Here is an 18,107-nt window from a genome sequence, read left to right as displayed (position 1 = left end):
AAGAAACACTAACGATCCCATAGTAGCGGGAAGCCATTTGAAAGAAGCCATGTGCGTTGGATTCCGTGACTGGAATCACGGAAAACTGCTTTTAGCTAACAATGGGGAAGCCCGCTCCCATGATTCAACGGATTTGCTTCATAAAAGACCCGGGCAAGTTTCTTTTCTCACCAATCTCTCTCTCTCTCCAACAAGTGAAAACCCAGCAGTCCCCCCCGCCTCAAAAAGGCTGAAGCCTGCAGGAACTGAGTGACTTTTATATTTCCATTGGACAATGTATTATCCCCTAGACAAACGATCGAGCTGTTTCTTATTGATGGTTATTATTAGACCCGCACCTTTAGATTGAGTAGGGACGACGTATATTATCTGAATGTTTGTATTAATCTTATTTTTGTGCCCCTTCATAAATAAAGACTTTTAAAAATAGTACCATCAGACTTCAACGGACCTCTCTATCTTTGCTGGTAAGTGATCCAGTTACGGGATTTCGTAACAAACCAAAGGGGATAATCGCACTCAACTTCATTTGTCCCAACAGTGAAATATTCCCAGAACCAATGGACTCACTTTTAAGGACACTTCATCTCATGCTTGCAATGTTTATTGCTTATCTATTTATTATTACTATTCCTTTCATTTTGTATTTGCACAGTTTGTAGTCTTTTGAACATTGGTTGAACACCCAAGTTGGTGCCGTCTTTCATTGACTCTGTTGCGGCTATTATTCTATGGATTCATCGAGTTAGCCCACAAGAAAATACAAGGGTTGTATATGGTGACATATATGTACTTTGTTAATAAATGTACTTTAACTCCTTCTCATTTTCTTATGGGTGTTTTCAGTGGATACAAAGAAACACATTTGAATCAATGGAAAAACTACACCCACATAAAGACAAAAAGCTGATGTAAAAAAGACCAACTGTGCAAATACAAAAAAAATGTAATATTGAGAACATAAGTTGTTGAATACTTGAAAGTTAGTCAATAGGTTGTGGAATCAGTTCAATGTTGAGGAGAGTTAAGTTGATCCACTCTTGGTTATGGTGTGGGATCCAAGACTCATGGACCTCCTTCCCAACGGCAGCAGCAAGAAGAGAGCATGGCTTAGTTGGTGGGGGTAGTCGATGACGGACGCTACCTTCTTCAGGCAGTGCTCCTTGTAGATGTGCTCAGTGGTGGGTAGGGCTTTTCCTGTATTGGACTGGGCTGGATCCACTTCTTCTTGTAGTTTTGTTTTGCTCTCGCAGGCATTGGTGTTCCCATACCAGTCCGGAATGCGACCAGTCAGCGCTCTCTCCACTGTGCATCTATAAAGGATTGTCAAAGTTGTGGATGTCACGCCGAACCTGCTCAGACTTCTGAGGAAGGGCTGCTGCCATGACCTTCTTTGTCACAAACAGGAGAAAACCTGCAGACGCTAGAAACCCGAGCAACACACACAAAATGCTGCAGGAATTCAGCAGGCCAGGCAGCATCTACGGAAAAAAGTGCAGTTGACGTTTCAGGCCCGAAACCCTTGTGTTCCCCTCTCCCTTACCCCCACCACCTTTTAAATCTGCACTTCAGCTTTTCTTCCTCCAGTCTTGCCGAAAGGTCCCGGCCCGAAACATCGACTGCACTTTTCTCCCCCCGTAGATGCTGCCTGGCCCGCTGAGTTCCTCCGGCATTTTGCATGTGCCTTCTTTGTAATGACACTTACACTCAGGTCCTCTGAAAAGATAAAGTGAAGGAATTGGACTCCAATGATCTGGAAAAGTTAAATGTAGAGTTGAAGGATGGAAGGAGCAAGCGGGTAGAAAATCATGGAAGAAGAAATAGTCAATACTAGTCAAGTAGGAACTCTGATAAAATCCCCTGTTCAAACAAACCAAATGTACTAAAGAGAGAACTTCTATCTATCTGTTCAAATGTCACTTGGTGCATCAGCAGACAGGCATCTTGGCATTGACCATCTCAAACAGTTCCAGATCCTCCGTTGCTAAACGTCCTTCTGCAAAACAAGTGTCATGACATATGCCAATGGTATTAAACCCAATTCTGATTCTGAATTTGTTTATCTTTAAATGCTGTTTAATAAACTCCGTTACTCACACCCTTAGTTTGGTCAAGGGATCATTTGGCACAAGATTCCGAATCAGAATGCCAACCTTTGGGCAAATGCTTTCTTGATAAATTGTTTTGCATGCAGAATAAAGACTGACATGCAAAATCAAAGTCACCCATATCCCACAGGAAATATAATGGTGGGAAAGGTGAGAAAGAGTTTGGCACATCAAAGAATTTAGGCCCAATATTTTTCAGACTGGAAGTACATGTTCCAAAAAATTAATAGTATTTAGATGAAATTCTATCTTTATTACATTTACTTCTTTTGATGTGGCAAACTCAGTTCTTTCCAGCTTAAAGGATCCACTGGTTCCCAAATAAATCTGTGGAAAGTACTTTATTTACATTATGACAACTGACTTAACAGATAACTTCAAAATATAATGTGACCACTGTATTATCAATTTATGAAATGTTTTCGAAGTATCTTTCTTTGTTACAACACTTTTTAACCTTGGTTTTTCCAGAACATTCTACAGTTAAATATTTATTAAGTATTGTAATGCTGAAATCATAACAGCTAATCAAACTGTAAATTCCCTCAAACAGGAGCATAAGGAATCAGTTACCTTCTCTTCAAAATAGTGCCTTTGAATCTTTAGATCCTTTTAACAGAGCAGATGAAACATTTCACCCAGAAAGCAACAGTACTACATTGGAACAACAACACACACAAAATGCTGGTGGAACACCGCAGGCCAGGCAGCATCTATAGGGAGAAGCGCTGTCGACGTTTCAGGCCGAGACCCTTCGTCGGTACTACATTGGATTTGCAACAAGGGTGTGTGATCAAGTGAAACACAAGAGGCTGCAAACACTGGAACCTGGCGCAGCTACCAATCTGGTGGAAGACAAAACACGAGAAAAACTGCAGACGCTGGAAATCCAAGTAACTCACACAAAATGCTGGAGGAACCCAGCGGGGTCAGGCAGCATCTATAGAAATAAATGAACAGTCGACGCTTCGGGCCAAGACACTTCTTCAGGACTGAAAAGAGGCCAGAATAAAAAGGTGGCGGGAGGGGGAAGGAGGCTAGCTAGTTTATACACTAAATAACGTTCAGGCATGAGAGTTCTTGAATATTTGGATTATAAACCCTGCAGAATTCCCCCACAGATTGATATCTTGCATAGAGCAGCCTCTGGACAGTTTCCCAACTGGATAATGGGCTACCTGCTGGAGAAATCCTTTTACGTTAACAGTTTATTGATTCATGCTACTAAAGAGACCGACTATCAAAGTTGTTCTCATCTCTTGCTGACTCCCCCAGACAAGTGTCCCTATATATAATGACTGAAACATATCAGGTTATTGATTGAAACATATAAGATTATTAAGGGATTGGACACGCTAGAGGCAGGAAACATGTTCCCGATGGTGGGGGAATCCAGAACCAGAGGCCACAGCTTAAGAATAAGGGGTAGGCCATTTAGAACAGAGTTGAGGAAACACTTTTTCACCCAGAGAGTTGCGGATCTATGGAATGCTCTGCCTCAGAAGGCAGTGGAGGCCAATTCTCTGGATGCTTTCAAGAAGGAGTTAAAACACTGAGTTTTAAACTCAGTGTTTAAAAGCATGCAGACATGGTCAAGAGGTTCAGTTGTTTTTTTCCCAGACCAAACATCAGAAAGTGGAAGAAATGTGCTCTAAGTGAGTTTGACTGTGGAGTGATTATTGGTGCCAGATGGGGTGGTTTGAGTATCTCAGAAGCAGCAGACCTCCTGGGATTTTCACACACAGTCTCTCAACTATACAGAGAATACTGAGAAAAACAAAAAACATCCAATGTGGAAGCAGAGGCGAGAGTCCGGTGATGTCATCATCGAGAATGGCAGCTTAAGTCACAAGCTCCTCCAGAAAAACACGTATTAAGCCCCAATAACCCATCAAATATAATATTTTTCGAAAAACATTTGAGCTGAAGAGAGGGGTAAGAATGGGAAGAAGAAATGGAAATAAAAAAAGCGACACTGCGGAGCCTGCGTCCGAGAGGAGTGCAGCGAACGTCTCTACGACCCGACCGTGTGCGAGCGAGGCGGCTGCTGGGCCTAATTCAGGCAAAGTGGGGAATAGCTTCGAAATCCTGAGAGAAATAATGGAGGTCCAGAAAGATATAAAGCAGCAGCTCCGTGATATTAAGGCAGAGCTCGCCAGCGTTAATCAAAAAGTAGCGGTGGCAGAGACTCGCATTGAGAAGGTGGAAGATTGCGTTCAAAACATGGAACGGACACTGAGCAAGACAATAAAAATCATACATCACCAAGAAGGAAAACTGCTTGACCTGGAGGGCTAAGATGGCTAAGGACAAGGTAAAATTCATTTCTTTTCATGTCAATGGGCTATTAAATCCAATCAAACGTAAGAGAATTTTACCTAATTTGGAACAATTTGATTCATACTGGGAAAAATGGTTTAACTACATAATGCCTCATAGGCCTGATTTTATTCTCACAAATCAATGAATCTGTTGTAAAAAAAGATCACTCCCTACTTGTACATAGTTCTTTCCTTTTGCTTGTTTTTTCTTTCCACTCTTTTCTATGTGTATACCTCAGATAAATACTTTGTGGAGATTTGTGATATATATGATTTTATGATATATATGTACAACATCTGAAATACATCTTATGGAAATGTTTGTTTGATGATGAACTTCAATAAAAAAATAAATTACAAAAAACATCCAATGAGAGGCATTTCCATGGGCAAAAACGCCTTGTTGATGAATTTGACTTTATTTCTAATACCCTTCATATACATGAGTAAAAATCTTTACATTTCCATCTGTATGTGCAATTTATAGTAATTTGTAATAAATGTATGTATAACAATACAGCATAGAAATACAATTGTATCAGCATGAATTAATCAGTCTAATGGCCTGGTGGAAGAAGCTGTCCCAGAACCTGTTGTTCCTGACTTTAATGCAGCGGTACCATTTCCCGGATGGTAGGAGCTGGAACAGAGAGGTCAGGGGAGGATGGCCAGACTGGCTTAAGCTGACAGGAAGGCAACAGTAAATAATAATGACACGATACAAGTGACGTGCAGAAGAGCATCTCTGAAGGCACAACACATCAAACCTTGAAGTGGATGGGCTGTAGCAGCAGAAGACCATGATCGTATACTCAGTGGCCACTTTATTAGGTCCAGGAGCTACCTAATAATGTGGCCACTGGGTGTATATTCAAATGAAGTGCAAGAAGTTCAATACACATAATTCAGTTAAATTGTGATAACTTTATTAAGAATTTATATTTATTAAAGTGTTAAGTACATCTAGTATACTGTTCATTACTTCCAATATGCTATATTAAACTTATGAATTCAAAAATCAGTGGTAATAAATTCCACTTCTATTTCATGTTAATTCGTGCAAGTTAGTCTTCACCAAGGTACACGTTCACCTCTCCAGTCTATAAATGATCCATTGTCTTTGTCTGACAGATTTGAAAATATCCTAAGTAATCCTTGTATACTTTCTTCTTTGGTTAGTGGTGCCTGGTGAAAGCAAACAAAATAAAAGATTAGATAGAAATAAAGTACGAAGTCCAAGATCCCCAGACATGAAGGTATTTTGTCTGGCAAGGGCAGCTCTGAATCAATATCCAAACTAGTTGCCAGACCTTGGGGAAAAATCTGCATTGGAATGAACTTGCAGACCCCTCGTAACAGTGGCCTCAGTGAAGCAGCCTGGACAGCAGGAGACAATACAACAACAAACGTGATGTTTGCCAAAGGCAAAAGCCTAATTAAAGCGATGAACTGCAATGAACTACTTAGAATACGGCAATATAACTCACTGATGGTGAAGTGGGGGGGGGGGGGGTTAAAAAGGACAAAATGCTGCATAATCCAGAAACAAAAAGTTCATTTTATGATGTAACAACTTGCATTAAAACTCAAGCTTGGCAAATATTACAATGATTACAGAGGAAATTGAGGTAAATAGTATAAGCAAACAATAAAATGGGTGGGTATTAATCAAGACTAATAACAAATTAACTACTGAGATAGAAAATTGAAATCTCTTATTTAAAAAACTTAGTCATATTGATGGCTGATGCAATTCTAGACTATTCACTATGTCTTTTTTCTTACCTTTTCAGTACCCATGTCTGTTCTGACCCAGCCGGGGTGCACTGAAGCACAAAGGATTCTGTGGGGTGTCAGCTCATTAGTTAAGCACTTGGTGACCATATTCAGTCCAGCCTGTTTAAAAGACCAATATAGCTAAGTGACTGCATTATTATCTGGCAAAAATTGCAGTTCACAAGTTTTCTTTAAGGCATCGGATGACCAACTCATACAAGTGTCAATCCCACCTCCTCACTGTTCTTTCCCAGAATACTAACTCTTCCTCAGACTCTCATTTGCCCTTCCGATTAAAAACCGCAATGGTTTCAGCCCAAACTCCTTGTCACAACCATTAGGTATTCTGACTTTTCACTTTCAAAATGGGTTTTAAAAGACATTCCAGGCAAGGGTTTATATAGTTCTATGCATTCTTGAAAAATGTGAATGTCACTCTAATTTATCTACTGTGATCATCCCGGTGACTTGTGGTGTACACATCCTGAAGCTTTATTGCGCTTTCCATAATGGAATAGCCAGTTGGTGGTGTTGTGGCATCCACACCCGACTTGGAGGCGAGTGGTCCTGGGTTCGAATCCGGCTGGCTCCCTGCACGCTTTCCATCCGTGCTGGGTTGGGTGTCGAGCTGGCAACACTGCTTCGGAAAAAGGCAGACAAAAGTGCAAAAGAGATGGCAAGGTTTCCTGCCAATGCAGCACAAGGTGTGGAAAGGAACAAAAAAAATCATAAGGGAATGGCCAATCTGCTCATAGGATTTGAGCTCCGGCCACTTGTAGACATTCTTCCAGTCTCTTTTGGGCAGCTCATGGACTGAGACGCTGGTTGGCTCTTCCCTATCCTTTTACAATCTAATTTCCACTGCTACTTTTGTTTAAACTTTGAAGATTCATTACTTTTAGCGATTTAATTCTGATGGCTGGAACCCAAACTGAAAAGGAATTAAGACGTGGCAAAATTGTTTCTGAAACTGAACAAACCAAATTCACATGGGAGGTAGAAGAATCCTCTACTCCTGAAAGAATGTTCTTATTGATGCAACATACCAAAACCAAAATTCAAATGGTGGATTCTAAAATTGATGAACTGACAAATGCTAATGAAAAGCTTGAAACAACTGTATCTGCCGTCCAGGAATGTTATGGTCCGGTCCGGAGCATGCTTTCCGGGTCTTGATACGGTCCGCGGACTCCGGGTCTTGTAGCCGTCCCTCCTTTCATGCTTCAGCCCAAATGGGATCATCTTGGATTAAGGAGGTGCACCTGAGACCTATCGGCCGGCAGGTGTATGTATAGGGGCTCTGGGACTGAGTCTAATTGGGGGTTGTCTTGTCTGGTTTGCCTGGCTATCCTGTTTTGACCCTGGCTTGGAGTACCCACTGTTAATCATCTAGTTCTGTAAGTCTGTTCTTGTAGTCACCCTGGACAGAGCTCCCTTCTGATCCCTGCCTCTGTTGGGTAAGCAGGCTGGACTGCTGTTACCCAGTGGGGGGACTCCAACTCTTTTCTACCCTTCTCTTCTGATGGGTTGTGCCCTGCAATCTGCCCAGGTGCTCTGTGTCTTACCCAGTCCCCCCATGTTCCTGCCTGGGAGATGGCCCTGCTAAGCTATGTGGCCTGCCTTGAGGACTCTGACCCTTTCCTACGCCTCGCTTCTGATGGGTTGTGCCTTGCATCCTGCCCAGGCCCCTGTGTTCCTGCCTGGGAGGCTGGGCCCTGCCCAGAAGTAATGTGGCCTGCCCAGGGGATTATCCTCCCAGCATTCCTTGTCCCATAGACCCATCCTTTAGCCTAGCTGGGGTCCTGCCTTCGTCATGAACTCCCTGATCCCCAGGATCACTGTTGCATGCCACGGTCTCCCCATTTTGTTCTATCCTTTAGTTGTTTTGTCCTGCCCCTAGTACTTCAGTGCCTGCGTCCTACATTTGGGTCCAGTCTCCATGTCCCCCTTGTGACACAGGAATCTCTGATCTGGAAAGTAGAAGCCGAAGGATGAATTTAAGTATACTAGGTTTGCCTGAAAACATGGAAACCAGAGAGCCATTAAGGTTGTTTATGTGTTTGTTAAACTCACTTTTTAGTGAGTGTCTTGAAACCTCTCAGTTAATACAGGGCTCACCAAATCCCCCATAACAAGCCATCGGTTGAGATGAAATCATGAATGCTGATTCTGTGTTTACATTATTTTGCTACTGAAGAAGCAATTCTTCAGGATGCCAGGAAGTGGGGCAAGTTAACTTGCAATGGTGTGGACTTTCATATAGTTGAAGATTTTGCCCCTGAAGTTTAGGCAGAAAGAACTAAATATCGGGAAGTGATGACAGAATTGTATAAGAAAAACTGTTGTCCGTCTTTGCGCTTTCCTGGCCAGTTGAAATTTTTCCACCTAACACTCGTCCTAAACGTCTTGGTTCTCCTGAGGAGGTGCGGAAGTTTCTTAACAAGTTTAATTCGGTAGCGCAAGCAACTCCTACACTGCTGCTTTGCAAGTAATTTCAACATTTAATCCTTTGCTGACAATCGTGTGTAGTTGAATCATTTAAAGTTTAATCGACGTTCTATGCTTGTATAGCCATCGCTTTGATTCTTGTGTTTTTCTTTTTTTTAAGATCTGCATGAATTTAACCTAAGTCACAACGTATTATTTGCTTGAATCTATTATTTTCTGGATATATGATCAATTTTTACTAAACCTAATGTAGATAGTCCTGAATTTTTTAAGAGGTTATTTTCTGCACTGCTGAATTTAAATAAATATAAGTTGATTATGGGTGGTGATTTTATTTGCTGGCTCAATCCCTTGATTGACAAGTCATCAACCAATCCGTGCCTTCCTAATGCAGCGTCCTGTATTAACTCCTTTTTACTAGAATATGGCGTGTTAGACATTTGGAGATTTCTTCATCCTAATGATAAAGATTTTTCTTTTTTTTCCACATGTACATCAAAAATATTCAAGAATTGATTACTTTCTGTTAGATACGCGATTGGTATCCTTTATTGCTGATTGTGTACAGAACGTTATTGTGCTGTTGGATCACGGGGCCATGAGACTCGCACTGAAGCTTTCTGATAACACACGGAGTGCAGCTCAGTAGAGATTTAATGCTGTATTGCTCTATGATTCAACATTTTAAAGTTTCATAAAAGAGCAAATCTCTTTATTTTTTGAATTAAATACAACTGAGGGTATGTAAAATTTGGTTATTTGGTATATGATGAAATCTTTTCTTAGGGGACATATAATTTCATACTCAACAGCTTTAAGAAGGAAAGCTAAAGTGGAGCTTTCAGTGATTATTAACAGGATTAAAGAAATGGATAAAGTTTATTCAGTATCACCTACTGAAGATTTATATAAGGAAAGGGCGAAACTTCAAATGCAGCATGACCTGCTATTGACTTATCCCATTGAGCAGTAACTTTTGAAATCAAGATGTTATCGAATGCGGTTGGATTTGTTTCATCATTGTTCCCCTTTGTGCATGCAGTTAAGGACAAGGACCTTGCTGATCCTGTAGGCACATGCTTTCCAAAACTCCATGCTGAAAGTCTCCATGGAGCCCAAGATAGAGGACATGTTGATAACCGCTGCTTTCTTACTGCTGAAGCCAGGTTCATCACTCAGTTGAGCTGCTTTCATTAAAGCCGGCAGAAAAGCCTGTAACATAAGGAAGATGTACTGAGAAAAGCAGCACAAATGAGCATTATAAACAGGACTAACATTTGGCACGCTCTTTTTGGGAAATGAGACAATGTCATTGAAATTAACAAAATTGATTTAAACAAGAAAAATAAACAACTTGAACATCTATTATAGCTTATTGAGCACTTCATTGCCTTTCTAAAGACTTTTTAAAATCTTTAAAGTACAAATATATTGAGAGGAATGTCAAATGATAATGACAACTAAGATAACAGATTACACTGGACAACAACAATTTTGCTTCTTGAATACTTTTGGGTGTATCTTACGTGAGGACTTGAGGGTATAAAAAAATCATTTCAAACCTAGGTAACCTCTGGCTAAAAGAATAATTGGGACTGAACAGGAACTTTTGAACTGAAGGCAATTAGAAAAATATCTGGCTTATACTGGTTCCCTTTTAATTGGCAGAGAGACATTGAGAATTGATAAATAATATATTGCAACCTTGTTTGAGTAAGGGGGAGGGGAGGACTTAGCGATAAGGACAGGAATGAATATCCATCTGTAATTAACTCAGGGCCTTGCAAGAGGAATAACTGATAAGGACTGGAGAGCAAATCCATCTGTAATTAAACCTCCTTCCATTTCCAGCAGATTAGACACACATAGGCGTTTCACTTCTCTCTGCATGATGTATAGTTAGTTACAGAGTTTCAAGAAACTCAAATTCTAGCGTATACACTAGTCGCACGTAGAAACAGAATAATAAACTTTCAATCAGATGGTGGTTCTCTCGGTGGCCAAACAAAGATTTAACAGAAAAACAAAATACATGTAAGTCAGACAGCCTCTTGAACAATATTCTTCTCTCAATTTTATATCGATTACAACTCAGCACAACATGCTGAACTGTATCTGGACTACAACAGTCACATAATCCAGTAGGATGTCTTTCTGTTATCTTTAAGTACTTTAATAACTGATAAGGACTGGACAGCAAATACATCTGTAATTAAACCTTCTTCTTCTTCCATTTCTAACAGTCATTTCCTAAGTCTTGTTAATTTCACAATATCTCTGATTTAAGGAGTAACAGTCTGAGTCCTTTTTAATTAGTGGGTGACTAGAAAAGAAATGCTTTCCCTTTGATTAAATTAATTTAATTTAATTAAACCTTGATTCAGAGGACTCTCTTATCTGTAACTAAGTTTTGCACCAACAGACTTGGTGGGCGTACCAGTTCAAATAACATCTTGCAAAAGTAATGAATGGGGCTTACTATGTGTAGTGTTCTCGCTCGGATGTAACGGAACGCCGAACTAAACACCGAGTTAAACCTTTATCAATGACGAAAGGATCACAGTAAGATTAACCGTTTACTGTTCACTCTTCCTCATTAACGTATGGTGAAAACTGTTGATAAAACAATACAAGATTTGTACAGCATTTGTTTCCTTCTTGATATTACATTTACATCGTAAATACTTGCAAAAGTAAAACTACAACTACTACATTACATTAAAGTGCAGCATACAGTCAGAACCTACCTACGCCATTGACTGCTTTAAATACACTTCAACGCAAACTATCCACAACTCTTTAACTAACGAAAACATAAACCTTATCGACCATCGTTACTTTTAACAGGATCGGCGTTAACATTTTAATTCAACATATCGATTATCTCATGACTTACAGCGTTGCTTCCACTATGTTTCTAGTGCGTAGAAAGAAAATGTTGCTGCTGCCTGCGCTCGCACATGTCTCGACCCCCCCCCCCTTCCCGTTTCTCCAAAGGACGTGGCGAAACCGGATGTGACGTCATCGCATGCCGTGATATATCACAGACAATGAATTTACTTTAAATAATCCTAATTTTAACTAGAATGCTAACAGACGAATTACTAAGCGAAAATATTATAAACTAAATAACTGCCATAAAGGCAACACACTATGTATATAGTAAGATACGGCTGTAACCTGACTAAGTCAGTCCCACTTGTCAGACGGTGGCAGTGCTTGAGTGCCTTCCCTTTGACAACTAGGTCCCAAACTCCTGCAGGAGAATGCGCAATAAATTGTGGTGACGATAAGAAGGTCTCCCGAGTTTTATTCAGATTCAACTTTAACAATGGATTTTGGGCTGATGATCATGCAACCTCCATGAAATTTCCTTACCGTGAACCATTATTTTGAAATCACCTCTCTTTATTATTTGAACTCATAATTCAAGTCAATTAAAACACTGTCCACAATGTAAGCTGAAAAGTTTTCCATCTTGTCCACGGGCCCCTGGGCATGTTTAGGCAGGACAAGCTTTAGAAAGGCTATAAATTTCCACAAATGATTTTGATATTTGAGACAGGTATTTCTCAGAATATCTGATGCCAAGATTAAGAAAGGCCATTTTTTGATGGTCCACAAATCAAACAGAGCATCAATGACAAGCACTCAAAGAACTTCTAGTGGGACCAGAGAAAATTGCATGGAAAGTATTCAAGAATGTTGTCGAAATTTTTCTTGGCAAATGCAGATCACCAAACTACTTGTAGCTTGGTTGACAACATACTTCAAGCATACAAAACCATGAAGCGCAACATGTCACGGAAGATTAACTTTCTGCATTCCCATTTAGATTCTTCCCTGCAAATCTTAGCGCTATCAGTGACAAGCGTGGTGGAAGTTTTCACCAGGACACTGCTGTCATGGAGAAATGGCATCAGAGCAACTGGAATCCATCAATACTGGTTGATTTTTGGACAAGGTTGAGAAGCCTCTCACACTGAGTACAAGCGATAATCATCAACAAAACGTTTTTAGCTTAGTTGAACTATTGCAAAGCATCAGCAACCGTTATGCAATGAAACATATTAATTCATTCAGAGTTAATTTCTTTCTCCAAATTCCCAGGTGATAAAAGTGATCTGAAATTATATTTTAGCTTCAAGCAGTCTATCATAAAATAAACTCTGAGGAAGCAGTGCTTATGAAAAAAATTGTTGTCCAAATACGCCAGTCTTAAATTCTTCTCATTAGCGACTATAACTTGTCAAACAGAATTTTCAAAATCTGCTGATATCTTTGCATCAGCTGCTGCCTACCTGGTAATAATCTCAACTCAGGTCAGGAGGTTGCAGGCTCAAGTCCAGCTTCCGAGAACTGAGCACAAAAGCCGTCAGCAGGCATACCACAGTGGTTCTGAACACTGTTGCGCTAGCTGTGATACTAAAGATTAGCTTTGTTTGTCAAATGTATATCAAGACACACAGTGAACTGTGTTGCTTGCTTCAGGAAGGTGCTGAGGGCAGCATACATAGCATGCCCACAATTTAGTAACCCTAACCTGTACATCTTTGCAATTTTACTGAATTTTAGATGGGATTTAAACACAGAGCTGTTCAACTGTCTGTTCTCTTAGGTGGATATAAGAACCAATAATTTAACCATTACTTTCTCTCTTTCTACACTGCCAGAAATAAATCACGTGATCATGTGTTACATCTTGCTGTCCATGAACTGGCTAGTGACTACTTTTCCAGTTATCCATTAACTGCTTCAGGTGACCTGAAAAGATTTTAATAGTTTCAAGTCCTATTTTAAAGTCAATATTATTATTTTCCTTCTCTCAGTTGCCCAATGAATGATGTTTTCTGCTCCTTCATAATGATCTACTTAGTCATGTTCACAAGTTGACAACTTGATGAGAGACAGTTAACAAACTGGCCAAACAAGTCATTGATGAAGTGTAGGCCAGCGGTCCCAACCTGGAGTCCATGGACCCCTTAGTTAATGATAAAACTTCACTGCATTAAAAAAAAAGTTGGGAACCCCTGTTGTAGGCCTATCAATGCAGCATTTAAGCAAGATTTCTTGGGAGAAAAGCAATCTCAAAAACTAGGGTACAAAGTACAGTGTTTGTACACAGCATCTCTTGCATCCATTCTGAAAGATAGTACGAGGAGGATTTAGACCCCACCCTCTTCTCGGTACTCTCCGACCAGCCAAAGAAATTGAACAGAACCAATGGTACAATAAATACCTCAAAACCAAACCTAAATTGCAAGTTACCTTGGTAACCATCATTGGGCCAATGACATTGATCGTGTGAGTCTTCATCATTATTTCTGGGGTAATGTCATACAGACCTCCATCAATATTGATCCCAGCATTGTTTATTAACAGATTCAGGCCATCGTTTTTCAATACCTTTTGTATCTCTTCAGCACTCGTTTGAATGCTGTCAAAGTCATCCAGATCTTTAAAAATATACATAAAGAAATTAAATCTGGTTTATTCATTTGTACTGCCTTTTTCTAACTTAAAAGCTGCTCGTGTCATATTACAGCACAGAGATGTACATTATATCTAACACTGATGATATTTAACAAATAGATTGTAAAACGCAGTGCAGTGTATCTAAAGTTTGAGTACAAACGTTAAGCACATTCTTTAAATCTTAAACTACCTTTTTTCTCAATCAATTTTCTGGATTGCTGGATCGTTCCAGCCACAGGTACCTTAGCCACTTGTACGCCTACATAAAGGCTACACCCCTCATTCTCAGAGCTCTGATTTGCTAATAGAGTATCGTTTATAAATGTACAAATACCAAAACATGATTGACAATATACTTCAGTATTTTATGATGTTAGTTAAAACACTGATAAATAAAAGGAAGAAATAAATCAGTTCAAAATTTAGTTCTGGTAAGTTAACTTGAGCAGCTAAAAGATAATTTTTGCAGATATATGTACATTTATCAAATTGGCTGATCAGCAAACATCACCATGGGTATCTGCAGTAGCTTGATTCTTTCAAAAAGCCACACCTGCAGGAATCAAGATAGCTGTAGGTGCAAAACTACTCTGATACAACAAAAGCAGCCTGAGATTTGTTTAAACATTGGTAACATTCGAGTTTAAACAAAAAAAGTATTTGCAGCACATTATTACAAAAAGTGCCATAAATTTACAAAAGAAAACAGCTCTTAACTATCCTTACTACACGAGTAAATCTTTTGTGGCTTTGTGAATGGCAAGTTGGATGAAATGTTAGGACCAGGTTTACCATCACCGGAATATGTCGTCAAACATAACAGCTATACGGAGAGACGGAACAAACTCGGATTGTTTTCTCTGGAATGCTCAGGACTGATGGGTGGAAGACCCGACAGAAGTATATGAAATTAAGAGGGGAATAAATAGTATAGATGGTCAGAGTCTCTTTACCCCAGGGTAGAAATACCGAATACTGTACTAAAAGGAGTAACTCTGCAGTAAGAGGGGGCAAGTCTGAAGATGAGCGAAGCAGATCCATCAAACAGCGTAGAATCAGATTTAAGAGGTTGTACACGTACAAGATGGTGGCACAGCACCATCATGATTAGCTCAATGATTTACAGTACCACCGACCCAACCCAGATTCAATTCCCACTGTTGCCTGTAAAGTTTTGTGTTGTCCCCGTAACCTCATGAGTTTCCTCCAGACGCTTTGGTTTCCTCCCACAATCCCACAGGTGCACTGCAAGACCGTGTGTTTAGTCCTCTGCTCTGCTCTACACTTAGAAGCATGTAGCTAAGCACAGCTCCAAAGCCATATACAAGTTTGCTGGTGAAACCACAGCTGTCGGCTGAGTCAAAGGTGCTGATGAATCAGCATATAGGAGAGAAATTGAAAATCTGACTGACTGGTGCCACAACAACAACCTCTTACTCAATGTCAGCCAAACCTGGGAGTGAATTATTGACTTCAGCAGGAGGAAACAGAGATTCATGAGCCAGTCTTCATCAGAGGTCGAAGGGGTCAGCAACTTTAACTTCCTCAGTGTTATATTTTGGAGGACCTGTCCTGGGCTCAGCACGCAAGCGGAATTATAAAGAAAGCACAGCAGTGCCTCTACTTCCTTATGAGTTTGTGAAGATTCAGCTTGACATCTAAACCTCTGACGAACTTCTATAGATTTGTAGTGGAGAGTATATTGAGTGGCTGCATCACATTGAAAACACCAATGCCCTTCAACAGAAACGCCTACAAAAAGTAGTGGATACGGCCCAGTCCATCACGAGTAAATCCCTTCCTCATTGAGCACATCTACATGACTATTCTGCAACAGTGTTTCATCAGCGTCTATCATCAGGGACCCCCAATACCCAGGTCGTGCTCTCTTCCCTCTGTTGCCATCAGGAAGGTGGTACAGGAGCCTCATGGCTGACCTACCATGTTCAGGGACAGACAGTTACTACCCCTCAACCATCAGGCTCTTGAACCAAAGGGGATAACCACACTCAACTTCACTTTTGATACAGAAATCAACTCAGAGCATGCAGGAAAATTCACAGTCTTAATAAAAGTCACTATGGTATTGATAATCACTTACCCATATTAACTATTTTTATGTTTGAGAAACGTTTTGCCAAGTTCTTAAGATCCTACAGAGCACAGAGACATTAATTAAATACCATTCGGAAAAATAAACGGCAATATTATCCAACAGCATCTGATCAGTGAAAATCTCTACAGCCGGTTCTTTGGACAATTTTTGTTGCAGAAAAATATGGCAAGAGTCCCGAGAGGCATTAACTATAAATTACTAGAGCACATTTTCAAATGTTTTGATGACTTTAGCAGAATAAGTACTATGAAAGAACAGCCAAATTGTGCATGTTGAACAAATAGAAGAAAATTGTACTAAATACATTATTTGTGGTTTCAAAAGCAGGAATACAAAACATCTGACTTCAGCCCATTCACAATGCACAATGTTCTAGCGACTTTATGACACTGGGATCCTTCTGGGCAATGGTAATATAAAACAGGAAAATTACTGATGAGATTTCAACAAGAGGCAGAGAAAAAAAGTTGCACAATGTTGACATATGTCTTTATTTTTACATACATCAACAGAAAAGCAAAGAGAATCTTTTCAAAGGTGGAAGAATATTTTAAATTAATGATTTACCCTACCTCATGCTCTAAAAGTGCAGCAAATGATGACCACAGAATCCAAAGAAGAGCGAGATTTAAAAAAAAATGAAAACAAATGGACTCAATGGCCAAATAATGGTCATTTTACCTGATGCACAGAAACACGCGTAGGCCATTCAGCCCGTCACCCCGTGCCTATTCGGCTTTTTCAATCGGACCACAACATATCCGTGTAACCTGTCGATGTCCCTGTAAATATTAACCACCTGCTCTTTGTCGCTCCAGTGATCCATTCTTACCAGGGCTGGGGGTTGAGAGTTGCAACGGGAGCTGGACTTTGTTTAAATAGAAACAAAGCACAGGCATGGCTAAGGGAGAAATTATTCGACTCAGCCTCGTACCGAGTGGGTCGCCTCTGCAGAAAGATCCCACCCCATCATGAGGCTATTAACCGTTTGGTAAAAGCCCTCTTGACCATTGCCTCAAGCAAAAAGCCCCCTTTCAGGGCTGAAGCCACTCACCGTCCCTCGGGCTCCCTCTGGGACTCTGCAGGCGGCGAACAGGTAACGTGGCGGCCGCTCAACCTGGCTCAGCTGGCGGATCAACTCCAGGCCCAGCCCGCGATTCGCTCCCATCACCAGCACCGCTCGCTACATCCCTGCTGCCGTCACTCCAGCCCCGGCTCTCCCGTCACAATGCCTGGGTATCGACTGATATAAACTCTGGGCGGGCCCGCGACTTGAACACTAACTTATGTAAGGTCTGGATCAGCAGACGGCCCCATCCTGCTGACAAACTCCCTTCTGCGACCAGAGCGGACTGTCCGCAAGTGAAAGCCGGTCCAATTTGACCCTCCTGCCCCCACCCCCCGTGCCACGGTCCCCTTCCCTCTAATGGAATATCCATCCAGTAAAAGCTCGAAATTCTCTAAATTCCTGCCCTTCAGTCCATTTATATCATGAAATTTGATCTTATTATATAATTTTTTACTTGTCTGAAATTATGGCATCGTAATATTCTGAATGGCTAGGAATAATTTTCGGTGAAAAGTGTATATAGTTCCCACCACTAAAATTTTAAATATAATTGTATCTAGTGCACATTATTTTTTGTAATAAATAAAATTAACATCTCATTTTTTAAGTTCGCGCCGTTATACTAGATGGCAGTTTCTTTAGTAGCTGCTATAGTCACAGCTCTGCCAATGAGTTTCTAAATTTTGTTCCTGAACGGTGTTTGTATGTAAATATCTATTGTCCTATTCCATTATTGCAGCCTGCAGACTCCTCCAGTTCTCTGTTGATCACTCAACCTTTCACCACAGATGTGA

General features: G+C 40.4%; 1 protein-coding gene across 1 annotated transcript; it reads right to left on the bottom strand.

The window, feature by feature from the left end:
- Window positions 1–5,351: 5,351 nt before the first annotated feature.
- On the bottom strand, window positions 5,352–17,607 carry LOC132404135 (C-signal-like). The gene is made up of 6 exons (XM_059988199.1): window positions 17,299–17,607; window positions 16,230–16,281; window positions 13,922–14,109; window positions 9,710–9,865; window positions 6,215–6,325; window positions 5,352–5,614 (listed from the first exon to the last, which is right to left on the bottom strand). The coding sequence occupies exons 1-6, from the start codon at window positions 17,410–17,412 to the stop codon at window positions 5,501–5,503; spliced, it is 735 nt and encodes a 244-aa protein (XP_059844182.1). The 5' UTR covers window positions 17,413–17,607; the 3' UTR covers window positions 5,352–5,500.
- Between the last annotated feature and the right edge of the window lie 500 nt (window positions 17,608–18,107).

Source organism: Hypanus sabinus, chromosome 13 (genome assembly GCF_030144855.1).
Source record: "Hypanus sabinus isolate sHypSab1 chromosome 13, sHypSab1.hap1, whole genome shotgun sequence".
Classification (NCBI taxonomy): domain Eukaryota; kingdom Metazoa; phylum Chordata; class Chondrichthyes; order Myliobatiformes; family Dasyatidae; genus Hypanus; species Hypanus sabinus.
This window is presented reverse-complemented; position numbering and strand designations above follow the sequence as displayed.